The 20072-nt window shown below is 44.5% G+C and overlaps 1 protein-coding gene across 11 annotated transcripts in view; it reads right to left on the bottom strand.

Annotated features, from left to right (window-relative positions):
• Window positions 1-20072, bottom strand: part of LOC122071424 — an 81490-nt gene that overhangs the window by 35976 nt on the left and 25442 nt on the right. For all 11 annotated transcript variants that reach the window (XR_006138184.1, XR_006138183.1, XM_042635769.1 and 8 more), the window contains one exon: window positions 654-781. Coding sequence is in view for 9 of the 11 variants with exons in the window: in XM_042635769.1 (XP_042491703.1) it covers window positions 654-781 (128 nt within the window). In the remaining 2 variants the exon portion in view is untranslated. The remainder of the gene's footprint in view (window positions 1-653; window positions 782-20072) is intronic.

A 20072-nucleotide genomic window follows, 5' to 3' on the forward strand; every position in this document is an offset into this window, starting at 1 on the left:
ACTAAGCCGCCAGTGTCATCTATACTCTGTTTAGGTATGTAATATTTCTTCAGACAGGCTAGAGTCTTTTCGACTATATTTGAAATTTCAGCCCAATTTATGGTCCTGGTTTACCTGAAAATTTTAGTGACTTGATTTTTTCCAATTCAGGAATTTTCTGTGTTATTTTCGCAATGCTTGACCAGATTACCAAGACAGGAACTTAATAAAACTTTCCATGGTTATCATGCGGCAAATCACTAACAGGGTGTTTCTAACTCTTTGGTGAATAAAAAAATCAAGGGTCAAGGGGAAAGCTCGGAGCATGAATTCAAGCGGTTGTCATGACCAATGACAGTGACTCAAATATCTAAAAGTAAATGAAACAACATCAACCATCCAGACATAAGGAAGATACAGAATACAGAGGGATATATCAGCAGCATCAGCCAGGGTTTTTCACAGAAGGCTGTTTTCATGAATTTTCGATTTCTAAGATTCTTATTGCAGAATAGTAATGCAAGAGATATACTTAAGATAGAAAGGAAAAAAGTTAAGCTCTGTGAAGAAACAAACCGTCTCACTCAGTGAGTCACTGAATGCTTATGAAAAAGCAATAATATATGCCGAAAGAAAAATTGTAAGAAAGGCAGATCACTTTCCAATTTCCTGACCTTCATTTCCCGGGTTTCCATCGATTTGCATGTAAAGTTCACGTGCAGCCTCAATAATTCCTGAGTGCCCATAGTGTGGAAAAGATGAGGCCACAGTTTGCTTCACATACAAGCTAACATGATTGCCACTATAAATTAAAAGAAATAAAAAAAAATGATATTAGTAAAGTAGTGAATGGAGAGCCCAAAACACTTTTTAAAATGAAATGTAAAAAGTAAACATGCATGCAGCAGTGTGATAAATGAATAAAAAATAGAAGTCCAAGAGCTCATAGAAAAAATACTATATACCAGGGGAATTAATGTAGACTAGGATAGGGATATAACCAAGTCTCAATCTACAGGAACTTTAAACCAAAGAACAACCAAATACCAACCACACACCAAAGAAATCAGACCAGCAGAAAATTAAGCACACCAACAGCTATCGATTTCCACATCCAATATAATTTAGAACAGATCAGTATTTACCAAATAGAAAAGGAACCAGCAACAGTATTAGTAGGCTAACAGTCTCAGATCAATAGTAGATACCACAGAGAAAGAACAGGGCTGCCTTGACAGTCGATTCTGGTTCTGTTCTAATAAAACCACTACAGGACAAAAAATTCAGAGATTTCTGATATCTCACAAACCACCGGCCAGATGGGGCTCCAAACTGGATCGAGTTCCTCTCTAAAGGAGGGTAACCTCCTGTCAAAATCTCAGCCAGAGGTGATCAGGGATTGGGCCAGAACCATAGTTGTCACGGCGTCAAATCGATCCAAGGCGGTGGAGGGGTGGCTAATCGATTTGGCGATGAATCGCCCATTATGGCGTTGCCATGGCGGTCAAATCGCCCATGTGTCATTTTTTTATTTTTCCTATTTTCTAATGTTATTTAGTATGCTACTTTTTTATTTCCCCTATTCTCTAAAGTTATTTAGCATGCTACAAAACCTACAATATATACCCTATAACATATAAAACCAACATTAAGCAACATCAAATCATCAAAAATCAAGATAGCCCTATCAAAATCACCCAGCATTTTACAAAAAATCGACCGCCTGGTGAATCAGGTGTGACCTGGCGTCCATGGCGACGCCTATCAGCCAATGACAACCGCCATTTGTGAGTCACATAAATCGTAGCACTGCCATGAACTTTTTTTTTCTACCAGGACACCAAATCGCCGCCTTGGCGACGCCTAGGCGACGCCATGACAACTATGGCCAGAACAGAAGGTCGAAAATCCTCCCCAGAATACCTATAGCCTGGACAGAACTATTGTGAGAAAGAAGATAAATACCTGTAATGTTTAGCAGCAGCAAACCTTGAGAATAAAGCCAGAAAAATACTTGGAGAACAATAGAGAAATCCACTCGGGCTTCACACTGCAAAGTGTCAACTGGATCAGACACCAGTCCCTAAACCTTGATCAAACACAAGGGAGCCTCAACAGAGACCAGCGGCAGCAGCAAGCTTTCTTTTTCATAATTCAAATCGTGGGCTACTAATGAGCCTTCTCTTTATTTATAATAATGATGGGGTTACAAAATAGAAACTAAACTTAGTTCCCAAAAAACTGAAATAGGAAACTAATAAAATAGAAATTCTTCTAGCTACTAAAACTGAAAATAAAAACTAGCAAAATTAGAAGTTTACATAAAATAGCAACTACTTATTTTAGAAACTAAATAAGACTGAAATTTAGAAACTAAATAATGAAACTAGTGAACCCCATCACAGCCCAACTAAAAAGGAAAAAAACTAGTAATCTCGTACTTAATCTTAGAGCCCCTCTTTTAGACTCATAAAAGTGGCCCAATACACTCCAAACCACATGGACTGAAGGCCCAACACATATACAACCCAACCCTAGGCTTATTCCTAATAAAACAATTCTATTTTGGTTATTAATCTACATCAACTCTCCCCATCTTGAAAAAATTTGTCCTCGAATTTTGCAGTGATGAGGTGGGAACAACACGTGACCGTAACCATTCCCAAACAGAATTCAGGTTGCTTGTAGACTTTTGGAAGGTAGTCTTCAAGGCGTGGAGCTTTCTCTTCAAAAAACCATGATGGCATAACTAACTCTATATGCTCAACCTCTGAATCAATACCAACTGTGAATGTCTTGTCATCGTGTGTATAGAGTCATCAATGTTGATAACCTTCTCATCAAGGATTGGAACAAACTCTTCCTTCTCATCATGAATCTCAAAGACTTGTTGTGGAGTTCTCTCAATCACTACCTCATCTTCCACGGCTTTAGTCTTGTCTACTATGCTCTCTTCAATGTAGAATCCTTCAGTGGAGTTTTCTTCTATGGTTTCAGACACCAAGACATTACTAATCACATGAATGCCATAAGTGTCATCATCATTAGTGTCTTCCAGGTCATAGCCATACCCACCATCATCATTATCTTCCAAGGGGTAAGGATAAAGAGCTGATTCATCTTTCTCATTGGAGTCTTCAACTTCAGCCACTGCATTAACCCTTTGCTTATGTGGCCAAAACTTAACAAAGTGTCCTACCTCTTGACAATGAAAACACTGTACCTTGTTATTACCTGTCATGGGTGCCTTTCCTTTGTAATCAGTCCATGGAGTAATGGCCTTTGGGGGTGCTGTACTACTAGGTTTAGTGGCTGAAAATTTTTTCTTGACCTCCCCAGCTTGAAAACCAAACCTTCTACCTAATTGTGCTATAAGCTCCTCTGCTCGTAGGGTCTTGTCAAAGCAATCCCTCACCGAGTACACATCAACAACACCAATTCCCCTTGTTGATTTCAGCTCGCAATCCCAGTCGAAACCGAGATAGTAGTTGCCTCTCATTCTCCCTTATGCTTGTGCGAGAATAAAGTGCATCAAACCTGTTCATGTATTCTACAACAGTCATAGTCCCTTGACGAAGAGAGTTCAGCTGATCTTGTATGCGAGCTCTGAAGTTACGTGGCAAGTATTTGTCAAATAGTTCAAGCTTCATCTCCTCCCAAGTAGTAGGCTCTCTACCACGGTCTTCCAATTCTTGCTCATAGGTTCTCCACCAATTACGGGCAGCCTCAATTAGCTTAGCACGAGCTAGTTTCATCTTTCGTTCCTCAGGTAGGTCATAATAGTCAAAATAATCATCTAATGCAGCTACCCAATCATAGAACAATTGGGGGTCATGTCTACCATCAAACTCTTTCAAATCAAGCTTAATCTTCTATGAATCTCTTGAGTACTTCTGATGTGCAGGACGTTTAGTCTCAAAATAACCCCTTATGTGTTCTTCAAAAGTAGGTTGCTCTACAGAAACCCTCTGTGGTGCTCTCAAATTAGGGATAGGTCTCCTATTAGCCAACTGAGTAGTTACATTCAATGGGACTTCTACCTCAGGTGGTGTATGAGAGCCACAGGTAGGTTGTTGTGGTTGGGTCTCCATGGTCAAACAACCTTTCATTCATAACTTGTTGTTCAGTCCACAAGGCTTGCTGTTCAGCCTTCAGTTCAGCTCTCATATTTTGTAGCATCTCCATAATAGTAGCTAAAGTGGGAGTGTGGTTCTCAGCCATGCTCTGATACCACTTAATGTAAACTAGGATAGGGGTCTAACCAAGTCTCAATGTACAGGAACTTTTAAACCAAGAACAATCAAATACCAACCATACACCAAAGAAATAAGACTAGCAGAAAATTAAGCACACCAACAGCTATCGATTTCTGCATCCAAGATGATTTAGAACAGATCAGTATTTATCAAATAGAAAAGGAACTAGCAGCAGTATTAGTAGGCTAACAGTCTCAGATCAACAGTAGATACCACAGAGACAGAACAGGACTGCCTTCACAGTCGATTCTGGTTCTGCTCTAATAAAACCACTACAGGACAAAAAATCAGAGATTTCTAATATCTCACAAACCACCAACTAGATGGGGCTGCAAACTGGATCGAGTTCCTCTCTAAAGGAGGGTAACCTCCTGTCAAAATCTCAGCCAGAGGTGATCAGGGATTGGGCCAGAACAGAAGGTCGAAAATCCTCCCCAGAATACCTTTCGCCTGGACAGAACTATTGTGAGAAAAAAGATAAATACCTGTAATGTTTAGCAGCAGCAAACCTTGAGAATAAAGCCAGAAAAATACTTGGAGAACAGTAGAGAAATCCACTCGGGCTTTACACCGCAGAGTGTCAACTGAATCAAACACCAATCCCTAAACCTTGATCAAACACAAGGGAGCCTCAACAGAGACCAGCGGCAGCAGCAAGCTTTCTTTTTCATAATTCAAATTGTGGGCTACTAATAAGCCTTCTCTTTATTTATAATAGTGATGGGGTTACAAAATAGAAACTAAACTTAGTTCCAAAAAACTGAAATAGGAAACTAGTAAAATAGAAACTCTTCTAGTTACTAAAACTGAAAATAGAAACTAGCAAAATTAGAAGCTTACATAAAATAGCAACTACTTATTTTAGAAACTAAATAAGACTGAAATTTAGAAACTAAATAATGAAACTAGTGAACCCCATCACAGCCCAACTAAAAAGAAAACTAATGAAGAAAGGGAACTCACTAGTAATCCCGTACTCAATCTTAGAGCCCCTCTTTTAAACCCATAAAAGTGACTCAATACACTCCAAACCACATGGACTGAAGGCCCAACATATTTACAACCCAACCCTAGGCTTTTCCTAATAAAATAAGCCTATTTTGGTTATTAATCCGCATTAGGAATTAAACATCAAATGCTCATTTCTTTGGCCACCCAATACAAAGGAGCTGATAACACCCTGTGAATTGAGGTGTATTGGTTGTTAAACACTAATCACTGATACTTGTGTGCATGTGGTTGTGCATCAGTGCATTCCCAAATCTAGTCTTCACTATATTTCCTTTTTTCATTTAATATCAATGGCGAAAGTATTTTATTAGCCTCAAATACCATTAGGGTATGGATCAATTACATAATTCATGGATCTATGATCAATAAATTAAAAATCTGAGACAGAGGTAGTTTTTCTCACAGTAGCAAGAAAGCTTGGTGCAAGGTGAGCAAGCAATAGTTTCACTCGTTGCTTTCACGCTATGGTTCTTCACCTATTCTGTTAATTTAGGGGAAAATGTGATGTGATCACCCGCACCCCACCCCCACCCCCAACCAAAGAAGGGGGAAAAAAAACAAAAAGGTCTTGCTGTGTTGAGTTGTAAATAGACCCTCTTCAGCAATTCCTTTTAGTTAAAGTTCAGTAACCTTAAAATCCTTTTTAACTACTTGTATACATATCATCATGGCCTAAACTTGCTCCTTTCGGGCTATTCAAGAGGCACCATTTTTCTCTAATCTTGTGACTACTATTTATGGTCTTATTACAAAACCTAAACTATCTCAATCATAGCTGTCACGGAATCTAGGCAACCCAAGGCATTGGAGGGGGCTAAGATGCAAGGCAACAGCAACAAGGTGACCAAGGCGCTTAGACTCCTAGGCGACGGCTTGCAACTATATCTCAATACAGATTACAGAGTAAATTTCAATGTTTCTCAAATCCATTTATTTGATTCCATCTTTCCTATTAGCGCTATTCATTCATCTCGGAATCCAAATCTTGGCAAAGCTCCATAAATTTACAAATTTATTAATTCTACAACATTTTGCATCATAAAGCATATCCTGCCAACTTTGCATTCATAATTTTCCAGGTCTGAAAAGTTGTCTGTCACACCCCGTTCACCCTGAACCGGAGCGGTGACCGAGTTAACACCGGTTAACCCAAACCTGCCAGGATCATCAGATACTGTATTCCACCACAGCATACACACACTAACATCAATTCATCATATCAGCGGAAGACTAAGTTTTACCTGTAAATAATTCCCATATACTTGATACCCAATTGGTAATACAATAAATATATACATTTGGGCCCGAAGGCATAATATATACACAAAAAGAATAAAGTTCAAATATCAAGTATATACAAGAATTAACCAAAATCATCAGAGTACACAGCTCGGCTCGGTCTCAAGGCTGGAGCTCAGCTCGGCCTCAGAACTGCTGTCTCGCAGCACAGCTCTCACACGCGCAGTCTATGCCGTGCTCAAACTCCTCAGGGGTCCACCAGTCCTCATCAGGAAACTCGACTGCGGGACCCACCCCAAGCTCCTCAGATGCATGACCTGCAAAATCATCTAAAAAGGGGTGTACACGTGGAATGAGCTCACTAGCTCAGTAAGTAGAGAGGTGGACTACACACAACAGTCCACACATCACAACACATCATATGCACTACATGCCATGCAAATCATTTTAGATCACATACACCTAATCAACATTACTAAGTCTTTGGTTTTAGTGCTACTACAACCACAGTGCGCGTATACTCCGGGTACGAGCCGCGAACTCCCTCCCGCGATACGCCCATAGGGCTGTTGGAGAAGGCCCACCGTGAGTACTCGGAAAAATAAGACAATGCCGTCCACCGGCTCTCAACAGAAATGTAAATAAATTAAATGACAGTGCTGACTCCAGCAATTTAAAAGCAGTACGATTGGCCCTCTTGAAATACCACCGGGGTTGCCGGCTGTCCTACACGACTCGCCGGGCGTAATGCCTAACCGCCACAGTGTCCGACAACCGCGACCCCTGCTTCCCCCCAAATGGCAACCCAACACCTCAAACCCTGTTGGGAAGGGTCGTAGCACGGGATGGTGAGAATCCTAATACCGCATGCTCCTATATGCAGTACGACTGCATAGTGCCTCCGTGTCCCATACCACGGGCCACCAATGCATTCGTTTCCAAGCCGACCACGGCATCTAATCTATCAATGCATTATGCAACATGATGTCCACATTCAACATATAACATCTCATTTAATTTTGCAATTGAAAGTAAACATAGCATATATGCACATCAATGAGTGGAATGACTAATCTATATAGCATATTCATGATGACATGACTAAATTAGATATAGTTATATGAATGCCAAACAAATGCCTTGAAACAAGGTCAAACGTCCTCTCTCCACTTACTTGTAGCGCACAAGGATTCCCGCTCGGTACGGGTGAGATCCGGAGCGAATCGGGAAGGCTTTGGTGAACCTAACAAAATTGAGCGGGGTTAGTACTTCACCAATTTAGAATCAAAATTAATGAAATCCGACGTCAAAATCGTGTTTAGAACGTCGAAAGAAGGTCCCACGTCCGATTTGGGCTCAATCGGACCTAAGAATCAAATTCTGTCCACTCGGGTGGGTCACTCAGGTGGGTTGTCCACCCACCGGTCCAACCCGCCGGTTTGGGACCGGCGGGTAGGGACCCGCCGGTAGGACCCGCCGGTCCTACCCGCCGGTTTGGCCAGGGACCCCCTGGTCCTCTCGGGTGGGTGTCTCAGGTGGGTAGGGACCCACCGGTTGTACCCGCCGGTTTTGGCGGAAAAACCCCAGTTTCTTCTCATCTTCCTCCATTCCTTGGGGACCCAAATGGGGCTTTTCTCAACCCATTCCTCACACCTTTAAAGTCCTATAGGATGGTTCTAGCTTAGATCTAAGTTAGATTCAAGTGAGGGGAACCATCTACCTTCTTTGCTCAAGAATGACTTCAAACCCTCCAAATCACTTCCAACTCACAATGCTCCTTCTACCTTGTCAATATCTCTTCAAATCCTTCAAGATCAACACATAAATCATCTATTAAACCTTAGATCCATCATTTCAAAGGGTGTTTACAAGATCTTAAGAAACCATACTCGAATCAAGGGTTTAAAGCGTGGGTATGGTGAATGTTCATAAAACCCAGCTTTTCTTACCTCCAACTGTAGATCTCGAGTTGAAGATTACTCTCCCGGCACCGGAATGGCAAGATCGAGCTTCGGCGCCACTGAAATCCTCCCTTTCTTCCTCTTCCTTTCTTCTTCCCTTTCCTTTTTCTCTTTCTCTTTACTTTTCTCACCAAACGTACGGGGTAATAAATGGAAGAAAAGAAGTCATAAAGCTTTATATACTATTCCTACTTAAGTGAATAGTGATGGATGGGTCACTCAGGTGGGTGGGTGTACCCACCTGACATACCCATCCAAGAGTCAAAACTTGGGATTTTGACCGGGCTCGGACCTCGGCTCGGACCTCACCCCAGGCATACGATGTAGCATACGTATATACCTTAAAATACGGATATAATACCTGTTTTATCCGTACATAGCCTTATGGTAGGTGCACGTACACGGTTTGGGCACTCCCGTCTCTTCTGGCACTGGCTCGGACTTGTCGGGCCAGCCGGTGTTTAAGGTCACCCGTGCCATCATAGCCCATAATGAACTCGCTCTAACATCCTCTGGCTCGGTTCCTGCATGGTTAAACCGGTTCAACCGCGAAATCAGACCGGGTTTAAGAAGTGGGATATTACATTACCCACCCCTTCTGAAAAATTTCGTCCTCGAAATTGCGTACCTGGTTGATCAAAAAGATAAGGGTATTTGGCTCGCATTTCTTCTTCTACCTCCCAAGATGCTTCTTCAAGTGAATGACCAGCCCATCGCACCTTTACATAGGAAATGGAGCGGTTGCGAAGGGTTTTCACCTTCCGGTCCAAAATTTCAGCTGGCTGTTCTGTGTAGGTCATATCAGCTTCTAGGTACCCTGGTTCCACGGGTAGTACATGAGATGGATCATGCACGTACTTCTTCAGCATGGATATATGGAATACATTGTGAACATTTCCAAGCGAAGGTGGCAGAGCAAGCATGTAGGCTACTGAGCCAACCCGGGACAAGATCTCAAATGGTCCCATGTATCTTGGGCTCAACTTCCCCTTTCTGTGAAACCTTTGCAACCCTTTAGTAGGAGAGATCTTGAGAAATACCTTTTCTCCTGGCTGAAATTCAATCTCCTTCCTGCGGGTGTCTGCATAGTTCTTTTGACGGGACTGAGCTGCTTTAATCCGTTCTCTAATAACGTCGACTTTGTCACAAGTCATCTGGATCATCTCCGGTCCTAACATTCGTCGTTCACCTACCTCATCCCAATACAAAGGAGTTCTGCATTTTCTGCCATATAACGCTTCATATGGAGCCATCCCAATTGTAGCTTGGTAACTATTATTATATGCAAACTCCATAAGAGGTATATATTCTTCCCAGCTGCCACTCATCTCCATTGCACATGCCCTGAGCATGTCTTCTAAGATCTGTATGGTTCGCTCCGACTGACCGTCCGTCTGTGGATGAAAAGCTGTACTCAAATTTAGCTGCGATCCCAAGGCACGCTGTAAGCTTTTCCAGAATCTGGAAGTGAACCTTGGGTCCCTATCTGAAACAATGCTCACTGGCACTCCATGTAAACGCACTATGTTGTCCATGTAAAGTTGTGCTAGTCTTGGCCATGGAGAACTTGGTCTTGATAGGAATGAAGTGGGCAGTCTTGGTAAGCCGATCCACAATCACCCATATCGCATCCATTCCCTTAGGTGTACCTGGTAGTCCGGTGACGAAGTCCATTGTAATCCTTTCCCACTTCCATTCTGGCACTAGGAGTGGCTGAAGGGTACCATAAGGTCGATGCCTCTCAGCTTTCACCTTCTGGCAGGTAAGACAAGTTGCTACATACAAAGCTATGGTGACTTTCATGCTTGGCCACCAATAACTCTGTTTGAGGTCTTTATACATTTTGGTACTTCCTGGGTGGAGTGAGTACTCGGAGCTATGTGCTTCTCTCACTATCTTATCTTGTATATCCAAATCATCGGGTACACACAATCTGTCTCAAAACATCAATGCCCCATCACTGGCTAAAGCAAAATCTGGGTCGTTCATTGTTTGGTCTTGAACCTTAACTCTGATCCGCTGCAATTCAGGATCCAAAGGTTGCTTCATTATCACTTCTTGCCTAATTGTCGGATGCACCTGTAGAGCCGATAAGGATACCGTCAACCATTTAAGGTTTTCTGGTTGAGGTTCAAGCTCTAGGGTTGCCCCTTCATACAAGAGGGTTTCATCCATTAGCATCGCTTCTTGCACAAGTAGTGAGCTGACTGCTAAGCATGAAAGCGACACAGTCTGTGTCTTCCGACTCAATGCATCTGCCACTACATTAGCCTTGCCGGGATGATACTGAATATCGCAGTCATAATCCTTCATGAGTTCAAGCCATCTTCTCTGTCTCATATTCAAATCCTTCTGGGTGAAGAAGTATTTCAGGCTTTTGTGATCACTGTATATCTCACACTTCTCCCCATACAAATAGTGTCGCCAGATCTTAAGGGCAAAAATGACTGCAGCTAGTTCCAAGTCATGAGTAGGGTAGTTCTTCTCATATTCCTTTAGTTGTCGAGATGCATATGCTATTACCTTACCGCGTTGCATGAGAACACAACCCAAACCAACTTTGGAAGCATCCGTATAAACTGTCATCTCACCTGTGCCTTCAGGAATAGTCAGCACCGGGGCAGTCACCAACTTTGCTTTTAATTCCTGGAAGCTCTTCTCACATTCCTCTGCCCAGTCGAATTTCACACCCTTTTTCGTCAACTTGGTCATTGGTGCTGAGATCCGAGCAAAATTCTCGATGAAACGCCGGTAATATCCAGCTAAACCCAGGAAACTTCTAATTTCAGTAACATTCTTGGGACTTTCCCATTCCACTACTGCTTTTACCTTAGCAGGATCTACTTCGATTCCAGCTTTAGACACTACGTGCCCCAGGAATCCAACTTGTTCAAGCCAGAATTCACACTTACTGTACTTGGCAAACAACTGTTGATCTCTCAATCTCTGTAACACCATTCTCAAGTGTTGAGTGTGCTCCTCTTCGTTCTTGGAGTAGATCAAGATATCGTCAATAAAAACAATTACCCATTTGTCGAGCACATCCTGGAATACTCGATTCATTAGATCCATGAATGTTTCCGGTGCATTGGTTAACCCGAATGACAACACTAGGAACTCATAATGTCCGTATCGAGTCCTAAATGCTGTTTTGGGTATATCACTACTCTTTATCTTGAGCTGATAATAGCCGGACCAAAGGTCTATCTTCGAAAATACCCTGGCTCCTTGCAACTGATCGAATAAATCATCAATGCGTGGGAATGGATACCGGTTCTTAATGGTTAGCTTATTCAACTCCCGGTAATCTATGCACATACGCAAACTACCATCCTTCTTCTTGACAAACAACACCGGGGCACCCCAAGGTGAAACACTTGGGCGAATAAACCCCTTTTCCAATAGTTCCTGCAACTGCATCTGCAACTCCTTCAATTCAGCTGGTGCCATCCTATATGGAGCCTTAGATACTGGAGCTGCTCCAGGAGTCAAGTCTATGGCAAACTCCAACTCTCTATCAGGTGGTAAATGCATCAGATCATCTGGGAAAACATCGGGAAACTCCTTAACCACTTTTACTTCTTCTAGAGGTGTAACTCTCGCATCAACATCGAGTACCGAGGCTATGAAACCCTGACATCCACTTTCTAGCAACTTTACCGCTTGGAGAGCGGAGACGAGGACCTTCCTCACCCTTTTCATTGTGTCTGCTCGGTACACCCACTCTTTCCCTTCGACATCTGTCACCTTAATCAGCCTTTCCGCACAGATCACGTTAGCTCGATGAGCCGACAACCAATCCATACCCAATATAACATCAAAATTCTGCATATTGAACTTAATGAGTTGCGCATCAAAGTTCTTCCCACTAATCTCCACCGGGTACGGTCCATACACTTCCTTCAGCTGTGCAATCTTACCAATAGGCATACTAACAATCATTCCCTGGTCTAGGATCCTGGGTGACATCCCAAGCTTCCCTACAAACCTCTTGGATTCGAATGAATGAGTAGCTCCTGAATCAAATAAAACATAGGCTGGTATGCCCAATATGGGTAGAATACCTAGTATAACAATGTATATAATTTCAGCAGGTCATCAATATTAATCATAATGAACTTCTTAATTTAAAATGTACCTGCTACAACTTCTGTACTAGCCTCAGCTTCCTCGGCTGATAGGGCATACATCCTTCCCTGCGGTTGATTGCCTCGAGGCAAGGGAGGTCGGTAAGCAGAGGGCTGACTGGAGGGCAAGGCTGGTCGGGACCGACAGTCTTTCGCATAATGCCCATAGGAATGGCAGTTGAAGCAGCGAATCTGAGACGTCGGAACTGGAGCGGGGCCCCTCGGCACTTGACCCGCTGCAGATGGAGGTCGAGGTGGCCTTGGAGCTGTAGGAGCCACACTAGTGTTCGGGCGGACAGAGGTTGAACCCGAACCACCAACTGGCCTAGGAGGATAGCCGGATGGCCTATAGGGCTGCCTATACATAGGCCTCGAACTATATGATCCACGGTATGCCTTGGAGGAATTTCCCACATCTGGGAATGGATTTGATCTCTTCCACAGTCCAGGAGTGAGGGACTGTTCACCCTTTTGCTTATCTTCCATTATTTTGGCCTTCTGTACAATCTGGCCATAATCGGTCAAATCCAAGACTTCCAGCACCGACCCAATAGACGCTTTTAGGCCCTTTAGGAACCTTGTGCCTTCTCTTCAGCTGTTCGCATATGCCTTGGGGCAAAATGGAATAAACTTTCGAACTGTTGCTGATACTCAAGGACAGTCTTACCTCCTTGAGTTAAGGCCATGAACTCAGTCTCCTTCCGATCTCTGAAACTGCGCGGATAATGGTTATCCAAGAACAATTCCTTAAACTGCTCCCAAGTAGGTTCTGGATGAGCAGCCATCAATATAGGCTTGGAGGCTTGCCACCAAGAATTTGCCTCTTTCTTGAGTTGTAACCCAGCACAAATGAGCTTCTGGGCATCTGTGCACTCAAGCACCTCAAATATCTTCTCCAATTCTTGGATCCATTGATCCGGTTCTAGAGGATCACTCCCCACCTTAGAGAATACCGGTGGTAAGTTCCTCTTGAACGACTCTACCACCCTTGACGTATTACTCGTAGCTGGGAAGTTAGGAGCATAGGCAGGATAGTAGGAGTATGGATGAGGCATCCCATGCTGAGGAATACCGAATGGTGGGATTGGAGGTGTACCCACTTGTGGTCCCGTTCCCGACCCTACAGGTGGGTCCTGCGGAGTGTGTACTCGGGGAGGTTGACCCGGTTGAGAAAAATCCAACTGTTGCTGGATGGCAGTCATAAATGCTTGCTGTTGTTGAAGCATTTGTTGTTGGAAAGCTTGTTGAGACTGCTGAATTATTGTAGCAACATCTCCCGGTGTAATGACCGGTGGAGGGTCTGGGAGTGCAGTCATAGGTGGGTCCCCATGTGCCCCACCCTGACCATGGGTCTCTGCAGGTAGTGGAGGTGAGGTATGCCCCACAGAACGGGCCCCTCTGGGATTTTGTGGTCGACCGACCCGACGAGGACCCCGCGAGGTACCTCGGGCATTACCACCGGATCTAGTACGTACCATCGTATCACTTGTACCTGGAACATATCACACACCATATTGGTTAAACACCATAAACTGATTTAGGCACACAATCATATGCCATTCTGTGAGGTGTTGTAGTGTATGATAGCCTGTAATTAGTCATAGTTTAATTCCAAGATACGGGCGAAGTTCACAACATACATGCTAATGATCCCACTTGACCGTAGCATATTGATCATAGGATTAATATCCACCATAAACCAATGAATTCATAATAGGAGAAGAGAAGGGAAAAGACAAGAAGGAAAATTTTCAAAATTTTAAAATTTTTCCCTTCTGTCCAAACCGGTGGGATGAACCGGCGGGTAGGGACCCGGTCTGACCCGCCGGTCCCAGCACCCCAAACCGGCGGGTGTCACCGGCGGGTAGGGACCCGCCGGTCTGACCCGCGGTCCTGCCCGTGATAAAACACGAACAGGGCCAGAAAGGCCCTGTTTTGTCTGTCACTCTCACTCTCTCCCCTCTCTTTCTTCCTTTTCCTCTTGGACGATTTTGGGAGTCTACTCGGCGCTCCTACTCGCGGTTCCACTCATCCACACGGCGCTTTAGTGAAGAGTCAACTCGTCTTCATCCAAGTAAGTTCCTCTTCTTCTCCTTTTTCCAGAATTTCAATTTGGGTGAAATGCTTGAATAGGATTTACTTTCTAGACTTTCTTTCTCTATTTTTCACCATAGTATAGTCATTCCATGTGTTTATGATGATTCTACTGTGCTCATTTGTAGTGTATAGGATTCATCACTCTTTATTTGGAGAAAAACCCAAATTGATGCCCTAGGTTCTCAAATTTGGGGTTTCTTCAATCCTTACTGTTTTTCTCAAATTGATGACTCCTTTGTAATGCATTTCGCTTGTTTTATGCTAGATATGATTTAGATTTCATTGAATCATCCATTATGCTTGAAATCCCCATGTATTTCCCATGAAAATTCCTATTTTTGTCTTGGTTTCCTAAATTTTCATCCCATACTTGTATTCTTCTAATTCCATAACCTATTTGGGGTATGTTCTTGCAAATTTCGACATCCCATTACTGTGGCATTTCGTTCTAGACCCTAGTTTCAAACTTTTACTTCACTATGAATGGGTTGGTGAATCGAAACCGAACCCTTCCATGTTATTTATGCTCATTCTCTCCTTTGCTGTCGTTTTACTGTTTTGGCATGTTTCTATGCGTTGTCATCTACCATGTTTCATATCCTAAGTTTCCCATCGTTCTCAGATTGTCGCCGTTCCCGTTTTGCATAAATTGGATTTTGGGTTTCCCTTCTTTAATGCTGCTGTCTTTTATTGCTGTACTAACCCAACTTCCTTTTCTTATTGCCAGGATGTCTTCACGCACCGGCAGAGGACCATCTTCCTCTGGCGTTCGACGCAAGACCACCGCTTCTAAGCGGAAAAGTGCGGAGACCAGCACTTCAGCTCATCGCACAGGGAGACCTGCACCTGCTCAGTCTGACCCTTCAGACTACGATGAGGAGCACTTCACTAGTGCAGAGGCCGCAGCCAACTGGCCCAACTTCCTGAAGGGGCCAGTGTTGATGGAAAAGACCGTGGTAGTCGAGGACTTCCACAAGGCCAGGCTTCAGGAGAGGTTCTCAGCATTGGGCTGGGACTCGATTCTTCAGGTAGACCGACCGTGCTACGAGCAGCTCGTCCGTCGGTTTTATTGCAACCTGGAGGTATCGTATCAGTACGGGGAATTCACTATCAGCAGCCTGGTGAAGGGAGTGGATATCCAGCTGACGGTAGGCACCTTGGCCAGCATATTGGGTATATCGGCGGTGGGACACCGATACTACAGTCCCCCCAGGAGTAGGCCTCAGGGACCGTTCATGAGCATGGAGACACCGGACTTCATCTACGAGACCATCTGCGGCAGCAGCAGTCGCCCGGAGTCCGAGACATCTTTCTTCCCTGAGGTCCGTCTCTTCGCCCGGTTGATCCAGTTCAACCTGCTCCCCAGGGGAGGTCATCGGAACCAGGGAGGTTTCATGGCGGCTTTCATAGCATTTTGTATTTTCACAGCCGCAGAGGGAGGCGGGGAGCACTTGTGCCTTCCCTATATCATCCTCAGAGCGATGGAGCACCATGCTTCCCACCCAGAGGACGGAGGATTCCCCTACGGCAGGATCCTCACTAGGATCTTCGAGTTCTTCGGGGTGGATCTGAGCGGAGAGGAGGGGAAGACTCCGGCTGATAGGTTCGATCGGAGCAACCTCTTGAAGATGGGGCTCCATACCCTCATGGATTCACCTCCTAGATCGGGAGCTAGAGAGGTAGGGGTAGGAGGGCTGCCCCTGTAGAGGATGTCCTCATGGAGGAGGAGTCCAGTGAGGAGGATGAGGACTACGTTCCTCAGGGCGAGGAGGAGGATCTGATGGGCGGCAGCATCCCTGAGGAGGTGCCTCAGGAGTCGAGAGGTCCGGGTCCTAGTTCTTCCAGAGCTGCAGCCCCACCACCTGAGAGTGGCGACTACGACTACGAGGGCAGGACAGCCTCCATGCGGGCCTTGCAGGATGGCCAGGTCCAGATACTGAGGCGGCTGGACGAGATTGCCTCCAGGCAGACCACCTTGGAGGATTCCTTCCGTAGGCTGGGTCAGGACTTGGACACCAGGGCCAATGCTATCTCAGCAGACTATGGCCGGCTTCGGAGGGAGGTACAGGTGGTGAACGCGAGGTTCGATTATTACGATCACCGCTTCGATGTTAACTCCAGGCCTCCAGCGAACGTGGTGATCATCGACGACGATGACGACGCCCAGTGAGGGCTTGGCTTGCCCACCCAGCTATTTATCCATTTTGCTCTTTTTGTAGACATTGTACCTTTCTTTATTCTCACTCCTTGTAATTGCAATGTAACTTGATTTCATTTATGGAATGAAATATCTTTGGATAATGGATTGTTGTGGTGTTTTCATATGTGGAGTACCTGTGTGGTTTTGTGGTGATGTGATTTTTCTATCTGTGCCCTTGGTTATATTATTATCTGTTGTTTATCAGGTTTTGTGTAAAATTTTTGGAAATTCCATTTTACGCCGTTATGCTGCCGAAATTTCGTCAAAATAGCACTTTATAGGTTATAGTACCATCTAATTACCTTTTATCTACACTCACGCATGCCATGAATGCAACTTATAATATAACCCCATTTTATACTTTCTTTCTTTGACTTTTAAATCTTTAAAGCTTTTATATTAGCCCAACCCCATTTTCCTATTATAGAGTCTACGGGATTCTAATGGTATGCTGTGAGTGAAGCAGAGCATCACGCTCTGATACCACCGTTTGTCACACCCCGTTCACCCTGAACCGGAGCGGCGACCGAGTTAACACCGGTTAACCCAAACCTGCCAGGATCATCAGATACTGTATTCCACCACAGCATACACACACTAACATCAATTCATCAGATCAGCGGAAGACTAAGTTTTACCTGTAAATAATTCCCATATACTTGATACCCAAATGGTGATACAATAATTATATACATTTGGGCCCGTAGGCATGATATATACACAAAAGAATGAAGTTCAAATATCAAATATATATAGAAATCATCAAATCATCAGAGTACACAGCTCGGCTCGGTATCAAGGCTGGAGCTCAGCTCGGCCTCAGAACCGCTGTCCCGCAGCACAGCTCTCACACGCGCAGTCTACGCCGTGCTCAAACTCCTCAGGGGTCCACCAGTCCTCCTCAGGAAACTCGACTGTGGGACCCACCCCATGCTCCTCAGATGCATGACCTGCAAAATCATCTAAAAAGGGGTGCACACGTGGAATGAGCTCACTAGCTCAATAAGTAGAGAGGTGGACCACACACAACAGTCCACACATCATCATATGCACTACATGCCATGCAAGTCATTTTAAATCACATACACCTAATCAACATTACTAAGTCTTTGGTTTTAGTGCTACTACAACCACAGTGCGCGTATACTCCGGGTACGAGCCGCGAACTCCCTCCCGCGATACGCCCATAGGGCAGTTGGAGAAGGCCCACCGTGAGTACTCGGAAAAATAAAGACAATGCCGTCCACCGGCTCTCAACAGAAATGTAAATAAATTAAATGACAGTGCTGACTCCAGCAATTTAAAAGCAGTACGATTGGCCCTCTTGAAATACCACCGGGGTTGCCGGCTGTCCTACACGACTCGTCGGGCGTAATGCCTAACCGCCACAGTGTCCGACAACCGCGACCCCTGCTTCCCCCCAAGTGGCAACCCAACACCTTAACCCCTGTTGAGAAGGGTCGTAGCACGGGATGGTGAGAATCCTAATACCGCATGCTCCTATATGTAGTACGACTGCATAGTGCCTCCGTGTCCCATACCACGGGCCACCAATGCATTCGTTTCCAAGCCGACCACGGCATCTAGGCTATCAATGCATTATGCAACATGATGTCCACATTCAACATATAACATCTCATTCAATTTGCATTTGAAAAGTAAACATAGCATATATGCACATCAATGTGTGAAATGACTATTCTATATAGCATATTCATGATGACATGAGTTATATGAATGCCAAACAAATGCCTTGAAACAAGGCCAAACGTCCACTCTCCACTTGTAGCGTACAAGGAGTCCCGCTCGGTACGGGTGAGATCCGGAGCGAATCGGGTAGACTTTGGTGAACCTAACAAAATTGAGCGGGGTTAGTACTTCACCATTTTAGAATCAAAGTTAATGAAATCCGATGTCAAAATCGTGTTTAGAACGTCGAAAGAAGGTCACACGTCCGATTTGGGCTCGATCGGACCTACGGATCACCTTCGGGGCCACTCAGGTGGGTCAGACAGGTGGGCTGTCTACCCACCGGTCCTACCCGCCGGTTTGGACCGGCGGGTATGGACCCGCCGGTAGGACCCGCCGGTCCTACCCGCCGGTTAGGCCAGGGACCCCCTGGTCCTCTCGGATGGGTGTCTCAGGCGGGTAGGGACCCACCGGTTGTACCCGCCGGTTTTGGCGGAAAAACCCCAGTTTCTTCTCAACTTCCTCCATTCCTTGGGGACCCAAATATGGCTTTTCTCAACCCATTCTTCACACCTTTAAAGTCCTATAGGATGGTTCTAGCTTAGATCTAAGTTAGATTCAAGTGAGGGGAACCATCTTACCTTCTTTGCCCAAGAATGACTTCAAACCCTCCAAATCACTTCCAACTCACAATACTCCTTCTACCTTGTCAATATCTCTTCAAATCCTTCAAGATCAACACATAAATCATCTATTAAACCTTAGATTCATCATTTCAAAGGGTATTTACAAGATCTCAAGAAATCACACTCGAATCGAGGGTTTAAAGTTCGGGTATGGTGAACGTTCATAAAACCCAACTTTTCTTACCTCCAACTGTAGATCTCGAGTTGAAGATTACTCTCCCGGCACCGGAGTGGCAAGATCTAGCTTCGGCGCCACGAAATCCTTCCTTTCTTCCTCTTCCTTCTTCTTCCTTTTCTTTTCTCTCTCCTCTTTACTTTTCTCACCAAACGTACGAGGGTAATAAATGGAAAGAAAAGAAATCATAAAGTCTTATATACTATTCCTAATTAAGTGAATAGTGTCGGATGGGTCACTCAGGTGGGTGGGTGTACCCACCTGCCATACCCTCCCGAGAGTCAGAACTTGGGATTTTGACCGGGCTCGGACCTCGGCCCAAACCCCACCTCAGGCATACATTGTAGCATACGTATATATCTTAAAATACAGATATAATACCTGTTTTATCCGTACATAGCCTTATGGTAGGTGCACGTACACGGTTTGGGCACTCCCGTCTCTTCTGGCACTGGCTCGGACTTGTCGGGCCAGCCGGTGTTTAAGGTCACCCGTGCCATCATAGCCCATAGGGAACCCGCTCTAACATCCTCTGGCTCGGTTCCTACATGGTTAAACCGGTTCAATCGCGAAATCAGACCGGGTTTAAGAAGCGGGATATTACATGGGTGGTTTTTGTTGGGTTTGTTGTTTTTTTTTTTTTTTTTTTTTT

This window comes from Macadamia integrifolia, unplaced genomic scaffold (genome assembly GCF_013358625.1).
Source record: "Macadamia integrifolia cultivar HAES 741 unplaced genomic scaffold, SCU_Mint_v3 scaffold_223A, whole genome shotgun sequence".
Taxonomy (NCBI): domain Eukaryota; kingdom Viridiplantae; phylum Streptophyta; class Magnoliopsida; order Proteales; family Proteaceae; genus Macadamia; species Macadamia integrifolia.